This window comes from Aotus nancymaae, unplaced genomic scaffold (genome assembly GCF_030222135.1).
Source record: "Aotus nancymaae isolate 86718 unplaced genomic scaffold, 86718_ANA_hifiasm-v0.15.2.pri h1tg000030l, whole genome shotgun sequence".
NCBI lineage: Eukaryota > Metazoa > Chordata > Mammalia > Primates > Aotidae > Aotus > Aotus nancymaae.
In genome coordinates, this window is record NW_026988443.1 from 33659573 (window position 1) to 33685370 (window position 25798).

A 25798-nucleotide genomic window follows, 5' to 3' on the forward strand; every position below is an offset into this window, starting at 1 on the left:
GCTCCTAACCACAAGTGGTCTGCACACCTCAGCCTCCCAAAGTGCTGGGACTACAGATGCATGCCACCATGCCTGGCTAATTTTTTGTAGTTTTAGTAGAGGCGAGATTTCACTATGTTGGCCAGGCTGGTCTCGAACTCCTGGGCTCAAGCGATGCACCCGCCTTGGCTTCCAAAAGTGCTGAGATTACAGACATGAGCCACCATGCCCATCCCCCTCTCACTTGTATTTTTGAAAACAGAAAGAAATAATTATGAATGGATTCATCTGAAATGTGAGTCCTTTCTGTGCACTAGGCATGGAGGGCAAGGCATGATTGATAATGTTCCTTCTTACTTCAAATTGTCCACTGTCCCTCCCATGCACAGGGAGACAAGCTGTGCTCTTCAAACACAAATTTCTTCTCCCAGTTCCTGGGTAGTTTTTCTCTTTCCTCCCTGGAGCTGCTAACTGTGGGCAGTACCATTGTAGAGTGACTTTTATGTTTTTTATCACCTTCCTGGAATGCGCCACAGATGAAAACCCACCAAGGCTTGAGCTAAACGAAGCAGCGATGGGAGAAGGGACAGGCTGGAGGTGGCACTGGGGCTGTGTGGGATAAAAATGGAAACACCCACTTTTGCCCTCTGTACCCAAAAGGAAATGTTGGTGGAGGCAGGCGTTCAGGCTGGTGTTGTGTTTGTGGTTTTACACACAGCTCTTTGAGTCATGACTGGTGTGGCCGAGACCTCCTTCCCTTACAAATTCACACTCTCTTTTGAGTAACTGTGTTACTGAAGTTCTCTTAGATACTTTACACTTCCTTTCAAAGATTTCCAACATTTCCTTCTTGGAGAATGTCGGGACTGGTAGGAAGTTGAGCACGCATTGCTGGAGAAGTCACAGATGACTAATTGAAATGCCTCAGTCTCATTTCCCTTTTGTTTCACCTAATTTCCACAGTTGCGAAGTCCAATTTCCAGTTAAATGTTTATACAGCAATTCAGTTCTTCTGAGCCATCTGTTGGCAGGCAGGATCTGCAGAACTCCTGGTTGCTTGTGCTGGGTCAGGTCCTCCAAGTCTCTTAGCACAAAGGCCTGATGTTTCCATCCTGCGAGCACATCGCCACTTTTATTTCCAAGTTCTCCTCCAAATCCTCATTGTTCGCTACAGACACCGGTGGGGTTCAGTGTTTGCTTTTCCTGCGCCTGCTCAGCTCTCTCCCCTTTCGTTTCTGTGGCGTCAAGGTAAGCGGAAGGCATTAGTATTCGCACTTGTGTGTGAGCAGCTGAGCTAACATGCACCAGAGGGAAAATATTACTTCTCATAAATACTCAATAATTATAGTCTTTATTGCATCCAGATCTATATTGTGACACATGGTGGAAACCTTCAGATTCTACGTGGAAGAGTTGACAGAGACTTGCAGGTGAAAATGAAAACAGAATACAGATACATATATATAGAAAGGGAGACAAAAATTTGTCTGCCATAAACCTAGGGGGAGAGAGAGTAGTGCCCCTGGGACGTTGGACTTTCTGTTGCCAGCATGGTACGTCAACTTCCAAAATGGTGTTAAATTTTGGAAAAATGACCTGAGCGTTTTGAACAGGCATCTATTAGAAAAGCATATTTCTTCTTTTTTCTTTTTTTCTGAGAGAGGGTCTTGCTCTGCATCCAGGCTGGAGTGCAGTGGCACCATCATGGCTCACTACAGCCTCAACCACCTGGGCTCAGGGGATCCTCCTGCCTCAGCCTCCCAGGTAGCTGGGACTATAGGCATGCACCACCACTCCCAGCTGTATTTTTCTTCTATGTATTTTTTGTAGCTACAGGGTCTCACTCTGTTGTTCAGGGTCTCAAACTCCTGGCTTCAAGTGATCCTCCTGCCTTGGCCTCTCAAAGTGCTGGAACTATAGGTATGAGCCACTATACCCAGCCTAGGAAAGCATATTTCTTGAGGAATAATTATTCATAGTAATTTCTGTTCCAATATAAGGGGTTTGAGGTTCTGTTTTGGCAGCAGATGTTAGCTAGGAGAGATAAGAAATGGAGGGAGAGTGGGGCTTTCATGCCGCTGTTTTCATTTGCTTGGCCCTACTGCAGTTGTGAAATACACAGTTGTTACCTGCTCTCTGTGGGAGGGGGTGGGATGATTATTTGGCATCTTGTGATTGATATGAGCTGAAAGATTTTTCTAGGTAATTTAACTCCTTAAAAACTTCCATTGGTTTCATTTTCTACCTGTTTGAGGTAACAGAGCAGGCATGGGGTGGGGAATGGGGATCAAGATGTTAATTCAGAAGCATTTGATTGCTTTATTATTTTGTCTTCTCAGGGAAATGTTTTCATAACACATTAATTTTTTGTTTTTTTGAGATGACGTCTTGCTCTGTTGCCCAGGCTGGAGTGCAGTGGTGTGATCTCAGCTCACTGCAACCTCAGCCTCCCAAGTTCAAATGATTCTTCTGTCTCAGCCCCCCGAGTAGCTGGGATTACAGGCATGTGCCACCATGCCCAGCTAATTTTGTATTTTAAGTAGACACGAGGTTTTGCTATGTTGGCCTGGCTGGTGTCGAACTCCTGACCTCAGGTGATTCGCCCGCCTTGGCCTCCCAAAGTGCTGGGATTACAGTTGTGAGCTGCCACACTTGGCCTCATGTTCTGTTTTAAGGAAAAAAAATCACGAGAATTAATGTGAAGCCATTAGACATAGATTCCTTTTTAAGGTTTGGATATGAATTCCAAAGACTGCAGGACTTACTGACATGTCTCTGCATATTCAGACCCACAGAGGACTCACCCCTGCAGAGAGGCCCCAAAAGGGGGGCCCTCACACCCTCTGGCTCTTCTGAAATTCGTTTCACGTTTCCAACTTGGATCAAACTGGCACGAAAGTTCAGTCAAATGTCAAGTCCATTTTGTCAAGGGAGGAAACTCATTCAGAAGATGAACTAGTTGGTGTTACTTAGATGATTGACTACTTGGTATTGGTAGAGGAGGGCTCTGCAAACTATAGTTCATGGGTCAAATCCTGACTGCTGTTTGTTTTTATAAATAAAGTTTTATTGGAACACAGCCAGGTGCACTTGTTTACATATTGTCTGTGGCTGCCTCTGCACTACAATAGCAAGCCTGAGTCCTTGTAACCATATAGCCTGCCAAGTAAAAGATTGACTATCTGCCCCTTCATAGGTAAATTTGAGGACTCTTGAGTTAGAAGGCTAACTAGTTGGTGTTACCTACATTTTAGTGAATTGTAGCTAGATATCTCATTTGTGTACACTTTCTAATAAAATTATGCACCAAAGGCGACACGTCTTTAATAAGATGCTGGGAAGATGAGCAAAGCATGACTTCTGTTTACGGGAGAGAAAGCCCACTGAGATTGTAAGTGGATGTCAGGACATGAATTCTGTTAAATCTGTCTGATACTTTGAGTTTGGCATTTCTGTACATTTCGTTTATTTCAAAGTAGCTAGGACTGTGCAAAGCACGGGCCCTCCTCTCCTGCCATTTTGTAAGAGCCAACTGTTTGCTTCTAACTGGTCGAAGGTCTTGTGGGAGCTCATGTTTTTCTCAATCACTGAGGATCATTTGAGACATGATTTGGAGAAAGTTGCTATCAAATCCTATTTGGACTGGACTGAAAAGTTTTCCAGCTACAGAAGCACCAAATAGGCCACGATAAAGAATAAATTCCACCCACCCCGACCTGGCGCGTGTGGGCTCACCCAAAAGTAGTGGAGCCTCGAGCGCAGGGAGATGCGACTGCAACACCCACTGAATAAATGTCTATTAAAAACCACAGCGTCTAGGGGATATATACTTACAAGCCCATCCTTCAGTGGAGAACTACTTACGGCGCATAAGTAGTTTAAACAAAATTGGTGGAAAAACAGGGAGTTTAAGGGAGGAAGAGATCAGGTCTTCTGGGCTCACCACACATCAGGTGATTTAAGCTAAAAATGGCTTAAAATACCGCAGTCACTTGAAACGCCTTACATAAACTGACCAGGAATCTGGGGCGTTCGCACTAGAGACAATTTTCTTCTCCTCAAGATAAGGGATGGGGAATTAGTCATAGGGTATTTCCAGATAATGTAGTTAACACCTCATGTAATATTAGGTGGGCAGGGAGCTCTGCTCTCAGGACCAAAATTGCTCCTGCCAGCTCTAATAAGGAATGTGTGTATTTTTAAAGTCTGGGTAACCACTGGTGAGTCATTTCCACAATATGCCTCCTTTGGCGTGAAATGGGCCAGAAAGTGCCCCACACAGCTGTTCAGTTAGTTTTGGAGTTATTCATTCATTCATTTATCCATCCATCCATTCATTTATTCATTCGCTTATCACATGGTAACTGAGCACCCCTGTATGCCAGGCCCAGTGCCAAATACTGGGGAGATGTGTGTGACTAAAAACACCTTTTCAAGGAGCTTATTGCCTGTTGGACACCTTAGGCTCATCTCTTGAGTGCAAGAAATAATTTGACAGCTGAAAAAGATGAGGTTGTACTTGGTAAGGTCTCTATTGGTCAAGGAAAGGTTGAGCAAGGACAGATTTCTCTTAAGGTGCCCAGGGATTCAGAAGCACTCCTAAAGCTGATGAGTGTGGCCCTATGCTTACAAGTAGAGCCTTTCCCTCGTTTTCATTTTAATTCTTTTGCATCTCACTTTTTATTTCCTTTGGGGAGTCCAGCCCCTTCACTTACTCTCAGCACAAAAGAGGCAGCAGAGTGAAAAGAACAGGAACTTCAGAGACTATCCATCTCTTTTCTTATTTGAATCCCAACTCTGTCATTCACCAGCTGTATGTCCTTGAGAAAGTTACTTAACCTCTCTGAGCTCTAATCTCCTCACATGGCTGCAGGACAGTGGTTAAGAATCTGCTGTCACTGGTACAGTGATTGAGGAAAAGGTGAAGTAAGGGTGGGCCTCATTTTATTCCTTGGCTCCCATTCCTTTCTGCTACCTTTCTTTGGCTCACCAACAGGAGACAGAAGTTTGTCTCCATGGCTGTGAACTACCAAAGACTTGCCAGTTCTCTATTGTCTTCGGTCTCTCTGAATCCAGCGTCAAGGCCAGCACTTTCCATTTCGTTAGACTTGATTCTCTTGCGGGTGGTTTCCGCTGGAATGTCCCAACACGGAGCAGAAAGCACAGGCTATGGAATCAGATAGACCAAAGTTCATCTCCAAGTTTGATTCCTTCTGCATGCAAGTTGCTTACCCTTGGGGCCCCGTTAAATGAGGATACTAGTAAGCACCCCAGAGGCTCGCTGGAAGAACTCTTTGTTGCTTACACAGAAGCTCTCAGCACTTAAGCCTGGAACAGACGAGACTTCAGTGGATGTAGCGCATCTCCCCAGCCTGCTTTTACTTTTTATGCCTCACTGAAACTTGAGAAGAGGCTAGAGGAAAAAGAGCTTTGCCACTGGGCAGTACTGCCGGGTTTCATGTCACAGAGACACCTTCTGCTCCCTTCTTCTGTGAGACCTCAGAGTACGAGAGTTCTGCTCACCCAGCAGATGAGATTTAATCAGTCATCCATCTGTATGGTCTCTGCAGATAAAGTCTGCTTCTCATTCAACTTTTTAAAAATTCTGCAAATTGACTCCCATGCACCTTTTCTTACTGCAGATCACCGAGCCAGCAAAGACCCCAGGTGAGACCCCACTGGACTGGAGGAAGTAGAGGAAAATCCCCACTTGGGCAAGACAATTCAGGACACCCAAATATTAGAAAGCCCATCACCTCGCAAAGGGATGGCAGCTGGGGAGACGCTGAATCATTAGACAGACAGGATTATGGGTTAACAAGTTCAGGAACAAGAGAAGGCCCCAGGAACCTACAGAAGCAACCAGCTCCTTGCCTTCTGTGCAGCATGGTCTTTGGAGTCACAGGACATGAGTTTGAAACCCAGGTCTGCTACTTAGTAATTGTGTGGATTTCCGCATGTTGCTCAACCTCTCTTTGTCTCAGTTTTCTGAAAAATGGGGAAAATCATAGCAACTCTATTTCACATGGTGGTTATGAAGATTCCGTGTGTGTGTGTGTGTAAAGAAAGCTTAGAGCTCACTAGTTGTATAGAACAAGTATGTCAAACCCACAGCAGTCACGATTTGGAAAGGAAATAATTGGACCAGTCATTTTGTTTCTCCAACAACTGAGTTGGATTGATATACTTTTCTTTTGGCCTGCAAAGGAAATTTGAGCATTTCATTTATTCATTCATCCTATTAGAGGAATACTTTCTAAGTAGCACCACGTGCCAAACTTTGGGTTGGATACCAGGAACCCCTCTCAGTGAGATCACAGTCTAACAGAACACACCCAACTGTGTAATACAGATGGGCTGTGAAGATGAAGAGATGTTCCGGCTGTGAACTCACAGCGGAGGTGATGGCGGCACTTTGTAAGGACGGAAGTTGCTGAACGCGTTTCCCGCGCCGTGTGAGATCTCTGCTCTGACGTCATAGGCAGCAGCGTGGGGCCTTATCTTACCTTTTTCCCAATTCCACCCTTCTCCACCCCCGTTCAGTTCCCAGGCTCCCGTTGTGTGAACTGGCTCATTTCTCAGTGACTTTCTGTTCTGCAGCCCCCGCTCTGCTGAGTCAGGAGGTGCCACTTTCTCCATCTGCTTTCGATTGTCCAAAATTTCTGTGGATGTTTCTTGATCACTGAGTTAAATATTATTTCACCGTATTACACTTTTTTTTTTTTTTGAGATGGAGTCTCACTCTGTCACCCAGGCTGGAGTGCAGTAACATAATCTCAGCTCACCGCAACCTCTACCTCCCCTGTTCAAGTGATTCTCCCATCTCAATCTCCTTAGTAGCTGGGACTACAGATGCGTGCCACCACACCCAGCTATTTTTTGTATTTTTAGTAGATACAGTTTCACCATGTTAGCCAGGATGGTCCTCATCTCCTGACCTCGTGATCCAGCTGCCTCAGCCTCCCAAAGTGCTAGAATTGCAGGTGTGAGCCACCGTGCTTGGCCTCTTGTATTATAATTTTAATAGAGTTTCTGGAGAGAGTGCAGAGAAAAACACCTGAATTGAATCTACGCTGTCTAATCAGATGCTCACAGAATCTGTATTTCTTCCCCCACGCCATACTCCCCAAACTAAAGGAGGAGAAAGAACCATGCAGGTAGAGCGAGATGAGCAGATGCTGCTGCTAATGCTGCCACGTCTACCACCACCAGCACGGCTATCATCTGCTGAGTATGGATTAGATGTCTGCTCCGCTTGAAAACATTATGCATATGGTTCGATTTGGTCATTCCAGATGGCTAAAGTGTGAGCATACCCATATCTCAGATTTACAGAGGAAAAAACAGAGGCTCCGAGCGGTTGTGTATATTTCTCTGAATCCCCCGCTATTGTTTGTTGTGGATTGGTACCCCAGGAAGCAGAATCTACAACTGTGATTGGCATGTAGGAAGATTACTGGGGAATGTTCTGCGATCCATACCTGTAGGGGGATATAGCAAGCAGGATGGGGTAGAGAGAGGATTGAGCTGTGCCATGGGAGACACGAATGTTGCAGTCAATCCCAAGAAAAGCTCTGAAGCTGGCTGATTCTGTAGAGATGAAAGGAGGTCAGGAAGTTGTTGATGTGAGCTGCCTTCTGGAGTGGGTGTAGCTTGGGTAGGCAGTTCGCTTTGGCTGAGGGCAGTTCCTGAGGAGGAACTCATACAGCAGCCTAGCATCTGAGGAAAGGCGTACCTCCTGGCCTAGAATGGAGTGTCTTGGCAGCACACCACAGTATCCACTACAGTGTCATGGACTTGCTCTGAAACCCTGCCTTTCTTTCTACAGGATATATTCATGTAAGTGAGGTACAGGGATGGAAGAAGGGGAGAAAGTAAAGCTAGAAAGGTAAGCCAGCTTGTCTAGACCAGGAGCTAGCTCCTTGTGAAGCAACGATAATAGTTAAATCAGATTTGAGAAGTGTGTTTTGCGGAAACACTCCAGATGGTGGTACACAGAACCCTAGCACAAGTTCAGTGACTGGGTGAGTGTGACATTCTAGGTGCAAATGTGTCAGGAATTACAGTTGAAAGGGGAAAGAACGTTTTAGTTTTTCATTTCCTATGTCATTGTTTTCTGTTTACTTGGAAATGCTATTCCTCTCACATGGGAAAAGTTTGGTTATCTCAGATGGTAAAGATGCCTTTGTTGAAAATATTTTTCTGTTAGTGGGGACAATACTATTACTAATTCCCAGGACAGACTCTTCTCATGCAATTTAATCAGTAGGAACCTGTTTGCACGTTCGTTTGAGGAAGTACGAAAACCAAAAGCAGCTTCGAGGTTTGGCACCTTTGATAAAGTTTCAGAAGTGCAGCGTGAACAAAAATCATCTTCTTCTCTGTTCCTCACCTGTTTGTGAACAATGGGACCTAGTTGAGATACTCGGACATTATTAAACATATACATTGTGTATTACATATATACAATGTACATTGTGTATTACACATGTGTAAATTATTTGTTATCACCTGTAGATTTCACAGTGAGAGACCAAGTTGAAAAATGATTAACATTCACAAGTGTATATTGTTGTGGCCTCTGTGTGCCCCCTGTGTGCCCCAAACTGGTTTGGGTTTATACCAGTTTGAAACAGGACCTTCAGCTTAGGAACATGTGCTCTGTGATTTGGAAGCTCCTGGAGGCCCCAGGATTATCTCTGTTCACTTAGATTTGTGATGTTGGACAAAAGCAGAAAATTTTAAGTCTATTCAGACCCAACTTCCATTATTACCTGAGAAATAATTTAAATCCCAAGATTTCCAATCCCATAAGCAGCCCTATCCTCTCTTCTGCAGATATTGCACATACCCAGTCTCCATTTCTTCTTCTCACACCTTCTAGATCTCACCTTCTACACTACCTCTAGCGCCCCGGGAATCCAGATCCTGTCTCCCTCAATGAGGGACTGTTTTGGGGGAGTCAAATCACTTGTTGTAACATGTAGATTTCACTTGTTTTAGAAACGTGGTGTCTTCAAGCATACAGAGCTCAGAGGGAGCACAGTTCCCTGGTGAGCCAGGGAAATAATGAAGTCTGAGGTCAGGCAGATGGGGTTCTGAATCCTGGCAATGCATTTCAGGGATTCTGTATAACCTTGAGCATCTTTCAGTTCCTTGAACTTCAGTCTCCTCATCTCAATAACGGGATTATGATCTACCTGCAGAGGTGTTGCTGTATTAAATGAGGCAATATTGCAGAGTTTCTAGAATGATACTTAGGACCCATTACTGACCCAATACATAGTAGAGACTATAGTATCTTGGGCCGGAGGAGCCATCTGAATGGAGTCAACGTTTAGGTTATGGGGACCAAGTTGAAACATGCATAAAATTCACAAGTCTGTGCCATTCTGTCCTCCAGGGACCCTAAAGTGGTTTGGGTTTATCCATTTCCACAGTGCCTGACATGTCCCAATGGTTGTATGACCTTAAGGTCCTGATACGTTTTATCATATCTCAGGATCTTCCTCAAAAATTCTTAAAGCATTATGCCACAGGTCATCACCAAGGGACTGCTAGAATGGGATCATAACAGCTTCTAAGAGCTGAGTGTGTACCTCTCTTCCCAAGTCTGCATTCAGTTGATAGCTTGAAACTGGTTATGGTGAGAGTATTTATATTATGGAAACTGGCAGACAGTATGAATCAAACCCATCCCCTACACCACCCCACTCCAGGGAGTGAGTTCTTAAACATTTACCAGTACACCACTGTCACCAACCCTGCTTTTTACAGATGTGTCCTTTAAGCAAAGCACTTCATGGGAAAGTACATTTTAATTATCAAACCCTTTTATTAGATTCCTCACTGCCACAAATGGGTGGTTGTGGTGATAATCTGGGCTTTCTGAGCATTTTAAAAAGGCAGTTCTGTAATACCTGGGAAAACATATTGCTTGGTAATTTATTTATTTGTTCCCAATGGTTCCTATGGATTGTGGTGAAAACACAAACACCCAGGGCAAAGGGCAGGGTGCATCGCACCACAGTGATGGGAAGCGGGTGATGCATGGACTCCACGGATCCTGTGTCCCGATGAGAGACTCTCACTGTCCGATTAGCAGGAAGTTATACTTCTCAGCCTCTAGGGAAGCAGAGGGGTTAAGGAGAACTGAAATCTGGGGGAGTTATAAATCTGCCTTTAGGTGTATAACAGTTTAAATCAATTGGTCATCTACCAAAATCTGGGGAACAAGAGCAGCTTTAGAAAATGCGCTGTGTGTGGTGCTCATGCCTGTAATCCCAGCACTTTGAGAGGCCGAGTTGGGTGATCTCAGGTCAGGAATACGAGACCAGCCTGGCCTACATGGTAAAATCCCATCTCTACTTAAAACACACACACACACACCCCACACACACACACACACACGCAAGCCGGGCATGATAACATGTGCCTGTAATCCCAGCTACTCAGGAGGCTGAGGCAGGAGAATTGCTTGAACCCAGGAGGCAGAGGTTGCAGTGAGCCTAGATTGTGCCACTGCCCTCCAGCCTGCATGAGAGAGAGAGACTGTTTAAAAAAAAAAACAAAAAAGATAACAGAAAATAGTAAAATTAAAAACAAGTAAAAATAAATCCTCCCCTTTCCCCTCCCTTTTTGCTCCTTCGAGGGTGTGGCTGCGTCCTCTGCTCACAGGTGGAAGTAACCAACATATGGAATCACCCTGGAATTATTTTTCCATGGCAACTGAAGCCCCGGCCTCCACTGCAGTTTTAACATCACACCCAAGAGTCTCAGGTGCCCCTTGGTGGAGCAAGCTAACTAGAGGTATTGATCCTACCACTGGATAAGTGACCGATGTCATTGTGAGGGCCCGACTTCTGTGGCTCAGGATGCTCCGCAGCACTTGGTTCGAGGGCACAGAGGACACAGGTTCAAATTTCCCCAACCCTACTTGGTGACTGTGTGACCCTGGGCAGACTGCGTAACTTCTCTGGAGTTTAGGTTCCACATCAGTTAGAAGGAAATATTACAGTACCATCAATATTGTAAATGGTACCCGTCAAATGCTTAATGTGAACCCGGAACTCTCAAAAACTGTTGGCTATTTTTTTGTTGTTGAAAGGTCACTATGATGATAGCTCAAAATCTTGACCTGAAGGTATGCTGTGTGCCCGCTTTGCTTGTGCTGTGAACGTGTTCCTGTTTATCATAGGGCAGTTGTTGAGAGTGGGTGTCTGGAGCCGTGTGATTTGGTTCAGCTCCTAACTCTGTCACTTGCTCTTTGACCTAGGCAAAAAACTTTGCCTCCTTGGGCTACAGCCTGGACTGTTTATTATTTTATTATTTTATTATTTTATTTTTTGAGATGGAGTCTTGTGTTATACAAGCTGGAGTGCAGTGTCATCATCTCAGCTCACTGCAACCTCTGCCTCCTGGCTTCAAGCGATCCTCCTGCCTCAGCCTCCCAAGTAACTGGGACTACAGACATGCATGAGCATGCCTGGCTTATTTTTGCATTTGTAGTAGAGATGGGGTTTCACCATGTTGGCCAGGCTGGTCTCAAACTCCTCACTTCAGGTGATCCACCTGGCTTGGCCTCCCAAAGTGCTGGGATTATAGGTGTGAGCCACCATGCCCGGCCTTCCCTGTCTTTAATTGGGGATAATGTGTGCAAAATTCCTCCTAAAGGATCTGTCATGCATAGGGTGGACCCTCACAGAAAGCATTCAAGATACGAATCTCTTCGCAGGAGGCAGGCAGGTGGCACAGAATTGACTGGCACAAAACTCAGTCGATGAGAATTGTGTTATGAAGTTATTGACTTGCTTGAGCCTCACTTTTCCTATTAACACAATGACATTGTAGTAACTTCACAGGGCTCTTGAAAGAGTTAAGCTAAAATTCCCCACCTAGAACGTGCCACAGAAGGGATCTTGGCCACTGTATGGGATTCATACATGAAGAGGACTGCCTTGTGAAGTCATTTGATCAGGGATCCAGAGGGTGTGCTGGCAGAGGACAGATTGTCAACCCCTTAAAATTTGAAGGCCAGTTAGAAAACTGGCTTGTGTTCCTCGCTGACACCTGAGTGGGTAGCAAGGTGCATTTGTGTGCTTTCCCTTTGCCAGGCATTTCTGAAAGGAGGAATGAATCGTAACAGGTGTGGCAGCCAGAGGGTGGGGATGGCGAGAAGAGTAAGCTGTTCCTTGGTGTACTCCATTGTCATGAGTCATCATTTCTCTAAACATCGAGGGCAGAGAGTTCCATCTGCAGTTGGCTTGTCAGGAGACTGCCCCATGGGTGTTCCTAGATGACCCACAAATGCCAAGTCCCCTAACCTGAGCCCTGCCAGCCTTCAGGACCTCTTTTGCACGAAGAGCAATTTGCAAAAGAGAACACTGCAGGGGAGGTAACTTAGACCTCTTCTGGTCTGTACTGTCCAAAATCACGTGATTCCGCCGAGGCCTGGTGGGAAGCCAGGGATTCAGGCCCTAGAAATGGAGCTCAGAAAGGAGGAGAAAGGTCCCTGATGGTCTGTGAACAGGACTTGGCCACCAGAGGGATCACATGACCCAGATAAGAAATAGGTATCCCCTTCTCAGATCTCAGGCCAGATTTTCAAACGTATGCATGATTCTGGGTGCTACAAAGGGTTTAGAGTGTGGAGCCAGATAATATAAGACATAAACTTGAATATGGGTTTTGAATGAAGATCTCAGTTGGAATCTGAGTTCCATCACTGCCCCTTGGCTTGGCCATGAGTTACTTTGCCTCCTCTAGCCTCTGTCTCACGCCTGCTACCATAACACCTGCCTGGTGGGGAGTGAGGCTATTGTGAGAATCAGAAGTAATGATAGGCTCTTGGCACTTAGGAGACCCTCCCTCAGTAACCAGCAGCCCTCACCCCTGCCATTGTTGTTGCCGCCTCACACTTTCTGGACCGAGTCATGAAAAACTCAGGATGGTTTGGAAGGGAGATCTAGAAGTGGTGAAAGGGCTGCCGAGTGCCTCTGTGATGATATTGTACCTGGACTCTGTGATCTGGCTAATGGAGAGGTGCCAGGTGATGAGTCTCTATGTGGCAGGCCCACTTAATGGAGGTGCAGGCTTCATCTATACTTTGATCTGTATGCTTCCATCTTTAAACTTGTGATCAGAGCTGCAGCTGCTTTTGAACTAGTATCTGTTGTGTACCCAGGAAATGGCCAAATGTTATCACTCATCCTTTTAAGAACCACATGAAGGATGTATTATTATGTCTACTTTTCAGATGAGACTGAGGCTCAGTGGCTTGTCACAGGTGTGAAAGACAGGATTCCAATTTAAGGATTTCTGGCTTCAACACGGGATTTTTCTACCATCCCATATTGCCACCCCATCTGCAAAAATACCTGGATCTTTCTTCCTCCTGCTTTGTCTTAGTTTCCTCCAGGACTAAAGAGAAGATATTGATTCTCACTCAATAGAGGTTAGAAAGGGCCTCTCCCTTCCCTAGCTGAACAGAGAGGGTTTCTTTTTTTCTTTTCTTAATGGGAAACTTACAGGGAGTAAGATCTGTTTCTTCACTTGCTTTGCAAGAGAGTTGGATTTGTACATGATGCCTGAGCTGGCTCCGTTTTCTAAAGACCTAACTTTGCAGCATTCTTCAAGGGCTCCAGAGAGTCCCTTGTGCCATCAAATTAAGTTTGGAAACTTCAATAAAAAAGTCCCGAAGGAAACTGTCAATTAATGCATTTACACTGAAGCATCATACTTGGGGAAAACATCTTCAAACACAAATGCTGTTTTCCAACCATTAAAAAGTTTATGCGCTGCTTGGTTTCCATGGATACCTGAGGTAATGGCCTCCTTCCTCTCATTGAAGAGGGAATGTTGCTCAGTTTTTTATTTTTATTTTTTTCACTTTTGTCTTTTGGACTTTTTTCCTCCATTTCTATTTATGAAAACAAAAGATAACTAAATTGAAACCTGGCAATGTAATTTGTCAGAGGAAGGCAGCCTGATTTATAAGCTCAGGTGATTTCATTTTTGCTCACCTGTTTATTTCATGACACTTGGAGGAAAGAGAATTTTCATTTGATCAGATCATTTCCATGGTCCATCAAACACACAGATTAAAAAGGGATATGTTACCAGTCTTTAAAAAGTCTTGATCGTGTGTAGAGCAGAAATTGGCAAACTATGGCCTGTCAGCCAAATTTGGCCTGCTGTCTGTCTTTTATAAATAAAGTTTTATTGGGGAGCAGACACGTTCACTTGTGTAGATGTTGTCTATGGCTGCTTTCACAGTAGCAGAGTGATCGTGCCTGATATATGGGCCACAGAGCCTAAATTATTTAATATCGGGCCCTTTGCAGAAGCAGTTTACCGACCAGCTATATACAGGAAAGAATGAGGGCTTTGGTGGCATTTAGTAGTTTGGTCATTTTCGTCACTGGTCTTGACCTGACTGTATTGTTGACCTCTGTATTGTTAAGATGGGAGGGACGGGACCCTCAGTAGTGTTCTGTGATGTGAGACACACGGTAAGGGAACAACAAATAGGAATCATGTTCCATCGAGATTCTTTTGCTAGAAGGATCCCAGGAATGCTACCTTGTGATTCTAGTTGTTTTTTAGGAAACCCAAAGGAAGTTTGTAAAAGCCGAAGCCAAGTAGTGCAGCTATTGTTTCCACGCCCGAGTACGTTGTGCGTCTTTCCCGGGAGAAGGTCAGAGCTGGAGTGGGGCCCTCCATTCAGGCAGGACAAGGCAAACAAAAGAAGCCACAACAGTCTAGGAAGAAATCTTTAATTTCTATTCAGCTTTAAAGAGTTTGAGAGAATTTCCCGCCCCCCACCCCTTAACAAACGAGTTCAAGTACATGCCTTCATATTATAAAAGTACCTGAAATTGCCTAGAATAGCAGCATGCATAGCTTGTTAGTATTTACATATATTTACATAGGGAAACAACAGAAAGATCTACAGTTATTTACAGTCTACATAGGGGAAGAGAAAGGCAGCCTAATTGTATTTCCTAAAATACAGTAGATGAGTAGTCAGCACATGCATATTTAGATAATATTTGCATGATAGAATGCAATCTTTAAAAAAGACATACCTTTGTAACTTTCTATGCTAAGGTGTTGCATAATCAAGGTTAATTTTTTTGTTTGTTTGGTTTCTAGTCTATTTGCATCAAGTGCTTTAAAATGCTAACACCGAGGCAGAATTATTTACCTGGGCAATTAAAGCAACAGCACACACAATCATTTCCTACTAACTAGCAACACGCTGCTGGTGAATGAAATATCTATTGTTTCTCATTACCCATCGACCACTGTGAAGAGATCTCTCTGTGTAAAGGCAGTGCCTAAGCTATCACCATTAATTATGGAAGTAATATAAATGAGATGCTCTCCACAGTATGTTCTAAATGAAATATTAACAAGGCCAGCGTCTTTGAGTCTGAGAAATGGTCTGTTCCAGTGAGCTCTCTATGGAGATGCACACACCTAACGCAGACATGCCCGATTTGAAATAGTGGGTCTGGACATCGGGGGCCTGCCTGTGAGATCTGAATTATTGCAAAGTACATCCTCTTAATTTGTTTCTGGAAGACAGAGTTAAGAGTTAATTCCTTACCATGATGTGGCCCCAGAAGAGACCCTGTTTTTTTTTTTTTTTTTTTTTTTCCTTCTTCTTCAGTGCCTTTCAGGACCATGTTGTGGAATACATATGGGGTATAAGTGAAAATGAACTGTCAACCTTAAAATCTAAACAAACTGTTTGTGGTGTGTCCTGAAATCCTGCCTGCTCACAAAATAGCTACTTGGTTTTCTAAAAGACGTAATTTGGCAGGCAGACTGCGTAGAACCATTCTGTTCAGAAGAAGGGAAGGGGAAAGATGTTGGTTTCACCTGTACTATGAAGATACTCTTTGCAGTATTATAGTAGAACTGAGCTCATTAATTCTGCCTGGCAAAAATTTCAAAGGTTTATTTAAGTGTACATGGCTAATACAGATACATACATTTATATACAGTACACGAGCTAGCTATAACCCTAACAGAGGTTAAAGAAGTAGAGTCAAAATGTAAAATGTTTCAAATAAACACACACTAAATCTCTTCTTTTATCTCTTATAAACAATCAGCAGTCCTTCAGCACAGGCATCAAGGTGGCTCACTTGGAAAATGTCAGTGACATGCCATCAGATGTGTTCCATGTAGAAGGATGACACTATCAGTTAGATGTTTATTTTGGGGTGGCAGATTTCTATGGCACTTCTGCTTGGCCATTTCAAAGTAACCATGGAAGAATGGATACCCTAATGTGATTTTTTCATCCCCATTCAAAAAGCAACTGTAGTTTGAGCAATGTCGTATTCCAGGCAGTATCAGAGGGAATGGAATGCCCAGGGAATTCTTCCATGCATATAGACATGGTCAACAATACCTTCTCTTAGTAGTAATGAGACAGCCTCTGAGGTCTAGTTAGTTCTAGAACACTTTGGGCAAGCACAAATGAAAGATGGAACCAGGGTGCATGCAATCACCCACGTGGATTGCCCTTAAGCCATTTCTGTTTCCTTCCTTCATTAGGAGTACCCTCACCCCAACCCCGCAGAGCATGTCTAGGGTCTCAGAAAGATAAGAGAATTCTGAATGTTACAACTCATGTCTTTTAAGACTAGTCATAAATCTGTCACAGATCCTTTGGAACACTAATGGCAAGAATTCCGGAACACAAAGGCGGTATGGAAAGGGCTTCATTCATTTCATGGAAAAGCTCAGAACAGTCTGTCAACTTGGAACTACAGGCCCTGACAGCCTACCAAGGTCACGCTGCCCTTCAATCCTGCTGCTAGTCCAAGCTAACATCCTCCCAGGCCTTGGCCTTCCCAGAACAAACATGGCTTTGGATGCCTTTGGATGGTTGGGACTGGCTGCCTCTCATTCTTCAGAACTTCAGTTTTAGGAAAGAATTCTTTCCAGCTTTCCATCCTGAACCTGCTGGTCTCCAGGCTCCTTCCTGCAAATATTTCTCAGAGGAGTAAGAGCTCCATTCCTATTGACTTATCAACTCATTCTACCCTTGTCTTCAAGTCAACCTCTTAAAACTCCTTAGTGATCTTGCTAGAAATTCACATCTTTCGTTAGGGAGAATGCTATGGCCTTTGTATGACGCTTTCCTTTAGTCTGACGTCATATTTGGGGACGTCCTTTTTGGGATGGCTGAATCAGGAACGGGCCCGGGACTGCACATAGGTTCTCAATGAATAGAAACCTATGGAACACATGGCTGTCCTTTGAAAGCTGCGTGACATTCTCCCCACCCCCGCACCCATTTCTCTCAAGGTGTTCTGTGAAATTTGAGGTTGTGGCCTGTGCAATTGCATTTATGACGATGGACTGGCACATCACTTTCTCTCAGAACAACTGCCTTCAAGCCCCCTCATAGACACTGTCCCCAGTGTCACTTAGGGAGTGATACTCTTCACCTGTCATGGGAGAGGCAATCGAATAGGAGGAGCCTGAAGTTTTTCTACCCTTGTGAACCTGTTTCTAGCAAAGAAACTGTTTTCCTTGTGGCAAAAGATCAATATCCAGACACAGTGTCCACGTCTGTCTTGTTAGAGCAGGCATGTTCTCTTCTGCAGGACTAAGAGTCGGAATGTGATGTACGTGGATTCTCCAGAACACTTTCTCACAGGCTGAAAGTCTAAAAACAGATAGTGGCTTTCCTATCATCTTCTCTTTTTCTGTTGAGAAAATTGAGCACATTTCTCTAATATAGTAAATGTTAAGAACAGCCTGTGAATTAGCAAAACTCTCGCGGGCTTAGGAAGAAAGTTGCATTTCAATACCTTCAGGAAGAATCTGCATGTCTCTAAGCCTGGATGGTTCAAGGCCTTTGTGGGAGTCAGTCTGCAGGAATTGATAGGGATGGTTTTATTCGGAAGCACTGGGGGAGGGGGTGTAAGCAGGATGGATCAGTATTTTCTCTGCAAACCCAATGAAGCACCTCAGAGCTTGCACGTGCGTGCGTGGGAACTGATAAGGTGAGGATTGTGTCGATTTCACTTGTTTGGGATGTCCATGCTTTGAAAAAAATTCTATCATCCAAGAATAGGTTCCTTAGTTGGGCACAGCTGGCATCTGGAGACGGTATGTTGAATCTGATGACCTTTTTCTTAAGGGTCACTTGCTTCTGGATCTCCCAGAAATGCTGAGTCCTCATTTTTGTTCATCCAAATGGGTATCATTTCAATTTAGCTCCCTGACTAAATCAGCCATGGAAAAAACATTTCTGAAGCAAAATCCTGCCAGCCCCCACGTTTCATTTTAGGCCGTGTCAGGGTGTCACTTTGTGGCCAGACATGGCGTGGCTGAGGAGGCGGCAGAGCAAGCAGAGAGGTGTAGCAAGCCGGAGCCCCGTGGGAGACATAGATGAGGAAATGGGCCATGTGCAAATATTTGTGTCACCGATCTGGGGAGCAGGTTTCATGTACCAGCTGATAAGGAGTCTGGACTCACTCAGTCTACATGATGATCTGTGTGGCTTTGGACTCATTGCTTTTGATCTCTGATCCCAAGTAGGCTTCCCTATAAAGGAGAATAGTCACTGTCCCTGGCTTATAGACCTGTGTGAGCACTAGACGACAATGCTTCCAAAGCTCTCCGCACAGAGCCTGGCGAATCATAACCTCTCCACAAATGCCAGTCATTGTTGCCACTTGAATAGTCCTCGTTGGCTGTAACTCTCTGAAAAGGCCGGGCAGTGTGCAGGGGTGAAGCCTTTGGAGTAGATAGCTCTGTTCTCTTCTGCTGCCTCCCCTCACTTCAGTGGAAGTTGGCGTGTTTATTGATTGGCACTTATTCCAGATTGAGCTGTGGAAGAGGGTGACTTACTGGCGTGGTCACCTGGCCAGGGAGGCCCATGAGCCTCATTCCCGTACAGGCTGCGTTACTTCATGAGCAAATGGAACACGTGGCAAATGTGTCCCCTAAAAGATCACTCGTGGACAGTGCGCAAGGGAACACATGGCCTTTTGGAGCAGTCTGCTTTCATTTGTGTTTCCAATCAGAGATTGAAGCTGTAATTGTCTGTGAGGAATGGCTGCGTCCCCAGGACCAAGGTAGCTGGAGCTGACCTCTGAAACGCCGTGTGGCACAGTTCTGGTAGAGTGGTTATGGACTCTCCTGGGGACTGTCACTGGGAGACAGGAGAAGACAGAGAGGGCGTGGCGACTGCCATCCATTACTCCCGTGACATGAGGTCTCACCCCCTCATCTCCACCAGAGCTCTCTTATAAATGATTCTGCTCCTAGTGGTGTATGCACAGAGTCACAGGATAAGGTGGCTGGCTTTGCATGTGGGAAGTATTTGCTTTGCTCCACAGACACCAGATGAGTAACAATGGAAGTAGCGAGGGTTTCAAGAGGTATGTGTCTTTCCTTTTAGCCAAAGCTGATCACTTCAGTCCTGGGAATTCAGTCGTGCAAACACTGTTCGCCTTCAAAAGAGCTGTTCTCCTTCCCTGCCCTTGGCATTCCAAGCCTAATCTAACTTCCGAGGCGTGTTCCTTTCCTAACTCTACTTTTAGCATAAATGGATTAATTCAGCATTTGCTGTGTAAGAAAGCAATCTTAGAGCATCTCCTACTCTCTCGCAGTCATTGAATATATAGAGATGCCATGATATTTTGTATACATCGCATAGTTAAGTGTACTTTAAGACAGGAATCTAGTCTTTCTTTTAAATAAGCATGCATTTTAAAAAAGAAAAACCCCAAAACAAAACATTATGTAACATGTGTCCCTGTTAGAACGTGAGTATTAGAGTACTAACCAATGCATTACAAGTATCGATTTTGAGTGTGTTTTTTTTTCTTTTCCATATATTGTTTATCAGAAACCTCGGTACCCTTTCCTTTAAAGGAGTCAATATTCATTTGTATTCTGTGCTGACATCTATAAATTGATGGCTAGCAGTTATCAAATGAGTGTTGATGAAAAGCAGGTACTTAACATTTTCATCCCAACACAGAGTTGTGGAAGGATGGAGAATTTAGATCTGAGGGCCTCAACTATAAATAAATAGCAACTGCTTTCTAAATCCCACCTTTCTGTAGTTGAAGATTGTGCTGCAAATCTGACAAACGATGTTTGAAAGAGAATGATGAACCCTTATTACCAAGATACTCTTAACTTAATCCCAAACAAGAGTCCTGGGTAATTTTACATATGCTATCAAGATTGATTGCATAGTTCTCCTCTGGCAGCTCACAAATGTTTGACTAGATCGGAAATGGCATTCGGGCATGATTAAGATTCTACTGGGCTTCCCAGAAATTCTCAGTCCTGTGTCCCCAACACCCTAACTCACTGCTGCAGGATAGAGACGCCTCCCCCAGTTCCCATGATTAGCAACTGCATACAACCTACTGGCTTCCGATAAATGGTTCTCCAAAAAAAAAAATCATTTAGGGGAACCTTAGCTGCAGCCAGTGTTTGTATGTCAAGGTATTATTTTATCACAGTGGATCAGTAAGCAGTGTTGACAGCCGGCAAGGCATTGCTTCAGACATTTTGTAATGGCGTTGTTAACATTATTTCCTTTAGATGGCTCTTTGATCTTTTCTGAATTATGAACTGATGCCCCAAAAAGTGGTATGAAAGTCATCTGATGGTGATTAAAGTGCTCTTTAAAAATGCTTTCTCTTGTATCAGCAGTACCGGCTTGTTGACTATTGAGATTTCACTGATGTGGCTCAGTCTTGTTCTGATATGCAGACCAAGAAGCTGATGAGCCAAACACGAGAACTTGTTATTAAAGTGTTGTCACATGTGATCATCTAAAGATGTCACTCAGAGGTTGCCATCGGTACAGTTGTAAAGAGAATTATCCAAGAAACCAAAGATGTGGTGGGCATGGGACCAAGATACTGTTACTGCTTGATTGTCTAGCAAGGGAGGAAAGTGGAGTGAGTACCCATGAGCACCAAGCATGAATCTGAGAAGGAGAATTTGCCCAATGTGCACGATTGATTTTTGGAGTTGAGCACGTGCTCTTTGTTTTCGAGTGGCCCTGCTGTATACTGTGTTCTTCTACAAAGCCAGAGCCACTTGTGAAGTAATTTAGAGAGTAGATCACCCGAAGCCTAGTGGCAAAGGAATCAAAGGCCACGCCTGAAAAAAGTTGGGCTTTTCTCAAAGGTATGGCTGTCAGCATTGTAGCTGAACATAGGTTTGCATGAAATCTGGCCAATTGCAGTTGCTTTCAGAGTCTATGGAAGGACAATGCAGCCCCTCAGCTCCCGCATTGACTGCATTCGGAATCCATGAGACTGAAGAATTTCTTTGCTAAAATACCATTCCAATGATGCAAGAGTACTCCATAGCATCATTTCAGAAGGTCATAATGGCAAAATATTCTTTCAGATTACGAAGAATTCTGCTTTTTGCTTTCCCTAGTGGACTCCTTTGGTCTTAGGATTATCAGAACACTGAAAGGCCACTGTGTCATGACGTTTCAATACTGAATAGTGTAATCATTGCGGCATGGGCGTGGGGGAATGCTGGACTGAAATCAGTGGGCTGGATTCTCTCACCACGTGGGAGTTCATGGCAAGTCATTTGGCCATTCTGGTGGTTTTGGCAGCGTAAAATGGAAATCTGTCTGTGACAGATAGCTGGATGTTCATGCAAAGCACTATCTATCTCTACCTGAACTCAGCTAAGAATTCAGGCCAAGATGATATTTGGCTTGAATTAGCTGGATGAGCATCTCCATTCTCCAGTTTGTCTTTAGAGGCACGTCTGCTTCCCTTTTCCCCACCTGGGATGCAGAAGAGTCAGATCGACCACTTGAAGTTGTTTAGATACATACATGTGCCAGGTGTTCAGCTGAGGGTTATGAGGAATCATAATTCAGTGAAAGGAAAGTTGGATGACACGAATTCTGTTCCATTAGACTTGACTCACACAAATCAATGGAAAAGAAATAGCTGAATCTAGGATAACATCTGGCTATTTGGAGTGGGCATGGTTATGGCAGGAGATTGGGGAGGTAACCAGTTACTATTTAATTAAGTTCAAGGCATATCAGTTATTCTAATTCAGGACTCCTGGGACTTCCCTGATATCACCAAGCAGCCAGTTATTTTCAAAATCCAAGTGCTCGTCTCACTCACTGTCCACACCCCTGCCAGAGTCATGTCACTTGACTGCATTTGACCATTCCATTTTCAGACCAACACAGATGTAGCTACAGACCCTGACACTGAAGAAACCAAAACCAAGGACCAACAAACCCAAGTCTGCCTCATCCACCTTCTTCAGATCGTTAACACCGTCCATGGGCCCCTGGTTCTCAGAATGGCCCTGGCTCCCAGGGTCCCTAGAATACAAGCATAGTGATGGCAAACCAAACCATTTGAGGGAACGTCCTCCCCTAAGCACCCTGCATGCTCAGAATTAAAACTCTGCAGAGGTTTTAAAAAAAAAAAGTGATAAACTTCGGGTGAGGTCAGAAAGCCATTTCCCCCACAATCAAAGTTCCTTACCGTTTTCCTAGTTGGGGCTGCCTTATCTTCCGTTATCTTGTCTGGTCCTCTTTTGCAAACCTTCTCCCTATGAGCTGAAAATTAGTGGATGCAGCTAGGGCTGTGAAACACATAAATAATCATAAGATGCCAGATAAACTGTATTGGTTTTAAATTAGAGACGTGCCGACCATGTCTCCCTCTGAACAGCAGCCTATTATTTTTAATTATGGTTTGCAAAGCAAAGTGATTTCTTGCCCTCTTTACAGCATCCCTGACTGTATTTTGTCAGTCCAGATGATATGATGCACCATCAGTGCACACATCCCTAGCCACAGCCCCTACTGTTACTCAAAAGGTGAATCGAAAGTGATCAGTTGCACTCTTTGCAACTTACATCTTGAAGTGGGCAGGGAGGAAATGGACCCGCTTAGCCATGGTCCCATTGGAGCTCTGGGACAAATACGACATGTAGAAAAAAATTTTCATAGGTTCTGGATGAATTAAGAGATGTGCTAGGTAGTCATGTATGGTGGAGAGTATGTGTGTGTGTGTGCATTAAATATTTTAACACAGCCTTGCCAACCCTTCCCGTAGCAGCGCTGTGGGCAGAGCATAAAGGGATGATCTGGCACCAGCTCCGCTTGGGTTTTCTACCCGATAGGCCATAATTAAGAGTGGCTGGTTTGTCAGACAGAAAGTTCTACAAACAATTTGGTATCGAGTGACATTATACATTGAGACGTTGAGGGGTTGGACGAATGTGCTCTTGCACATTCAGAAGGATACCGTCTTTCTTCCTGTGCGGAAGAGGCTCCTGCCACGACGTATTGATGCGTGTATTTATTTTCCAAGCCTTTTCCTATATGAGGTGTCAAAAGTCACACCAGCTTTACAAGCGGAGTTTATGAACTCGTTTTTCCAGGATGGTCATGTTATACTTTTCACAGTCATGTGCTTTCAGCCCAGTAGGCTTTGCTATGCCAAGATCCAACTGAAACTGAACCAAGTGGCAGAGATTTGCTGATGCCATCCCATGACTCCTCTTCTTAAAACATGTTTGTCTTTCTTCTTTGATTCCCAGCAACAAGGAGCTGCCACCACCGTCTACTGTGCTGCCGCCCCAGAACTGGAGGGTCTGGGAGGTATGTATTTCAACAACTGCTGTCGCTGTATGCCCTCGCCAGAAGCTCAGAGCGAAGAGACTGCCCGGGCCCTGTGGGCGCTCAGTGAGAGGCTGATCCAAGAACGGCTTGGCAGCCAGTCCGGCTAAGCAGAGCTCCGAGACCATGGGCGCACACACCCACTCTGCGTGTGCGCCCATGCAGCAGCCGGGGCTGGACCCCTTCCAACCTTATGATCCAGGGGGTGTCCGTGTCCCTCCAACACAGATCCGCAAGAGGAAAGGAAATCAGAGCAGTCCCAACAGCGTTAAGAATGTTAAGTACGAATGGGAAGCAGGGAATTCTAGGGGTAAAGGTGCTTTTCTGGGGCTGGGCTAGGCATAGGTTTCTTTGCGTTCTGGTGGTGGCCTGTTCGAAAAGAAAACCTGGGGGGTGAGTGGGTTCTGGTTCTTTACCTCCCTGGAGAAGCACAAGCAATTGTCTCTTACTATTAGAGAGGATCCTAGGGTCCCCTTGACTCACCCAGCTTCCGGCACGGTCACCACTGCAGGTAGGGGTGGGCTGTCTCGTACTTTTAGGGAAGAAAAAGCAAGTGTTTTTACCACTCCTTGCTGCATCGATCCAGCAGATAATTGTTTCTTTCATCCTGACCATGCCTGAGCCAGCTTGGCAACTGCTGGGGAGACAAATCTCAGAAACTTGTCCCAGCTGGGCAGGATGGCAGTGACACCGAGAGATGGAGTGGCAGAGCTCCTGGGGGGCAAAGTACATGTCATAGAGTCCTTTGCCAGCACTACACAAAAAATTCTTTAAAGTCGTCTATCTATATCAAATTTTTCAAATTAATCATTCCTTAGATACCTTGACAGGCAGGGAGGTGGGTGTTCTGAAGAACGCACAGGATGTTTTGGAGAGCGAGGAATAAGTTGATTCCTTCCATCAGTCACAGTCTGTTGTTGTCTTGCCTTGGCTTTCTGCTTAAACGTCCGCCTGTGCCTCCCAACCTATGCTTAATAAAAGAACATGCTTGAAGATGATCACCTGCTGTTTGTACTGTTTCTAAATGTTTCAGTTTTTGTTAAAAAAGAAATCTAGAGGAAAAATAAAGCGCTTCTCATAGACGCCAGGAAAACACGATCCTTGTCTCGTCTCTGAGTGAGTTTGTGTTTTGTTTTTGTGCTTTGTGGCTGTCCGTGGGCCAAGCTGTCTCACGCGATTAGCATGCCAGCATCATATTTTCTGTGAAAGAAAAGAAAGAAAAAAGAAAATTGTCTATTGTTTAATTTCACCTTAAGATGTTTTGTCATTACTTACAGTGAGTTCTTTTAGTCCTCAGTGCTTAACTCCCCTGTAGTTAGTTACCAAGTACTTAGTGAGCAGAGAGTACCTCTGTGTTTGTTTGAGAATGGATGATGATGATATACAGAGGTTCTTCTCTGCGTATCCCTTCTCATGGACACCATGGTTTCCAGCCCATTCCAGCAAGCACGTGAGAAAGTCCACTCTGGAAAGATGGAGAGAACGAACGCTTCTGCTGAAACAACAGGAAGGTCTGGAGGATGGGTATCATTGTTCCTCCTCCTGATGGCAGCAGCTTCAGGCCAGGCACCACCAGGAGCTTGTATGCCTCTGCATCTGTGGCTCAAACACCATAGCTATCCAGTGGCCCACAACCTGGCCCCATCCTCCAATCTGGTTATAGTCTCCTGTACGTAATCCTTATTATAAGACCTTTGAAAGTATGAATCAAATAATTTCACTTTTCCAACGTTGTCATTTCCAAAAGCAACCATCGGCATTCTCCTCTCAGTATCTACACCTGGAGGGGATTACCCCTCCCATAGGACTTCTGACTATGGCCATGTGACTGGCCTCGGCCCATTTGGAAAGTGCTGTGCACCAGGGCTTGCCCTTTCTTGCTGCACTTGAAAACCCTGCAACTTCCATCACAAGAATGGCTCCAGAGCTAGCCTGCTGGATGAGACACGTAGTTGCTACCAGAACCAACATCCGGCTAACAGACATGTGAATGAGGCCATCCCAGACTCTCCAGCCCCAGCAGAGCCAACTCACTCAGAAGAAACTCTGCAATTAACCCACTTTAAGCCACCACATTTCAGGATTACTTGTTACTCAGCAAACGCTGATACAGCCTCTCAACTCAGTAAGTTTAGTTTTTTT

The 25798-nt window shown here is 44.6% G+C and overlaps 1 protein-coding gene across 1 annotated transcript in view; it reads left to right on the top strand.

Annotated features, from left to right (window-relative positions):
- The window catches only part of WWOX (WW domain containing oxidoreductase), a 1123669-nt gene extending 1099015 nt beyond the window's left edge, over positions 1-24654 (top strand). Inside the window, exon 9 of the mRNA XM_064383331.1 lies at positions 23578-24654. Coding sequence (XP_064239401.1) covers positions 23578-23766 — 189 coding nt within the window. The 3' untranslated portion in view covers positions 23767-24654. The remainder of the gene's footprint in view (positions 1-23577) is intronic.
- The last annotated feature ends 1144 nt before the right edge of the window (positions 24655-25798 follow it).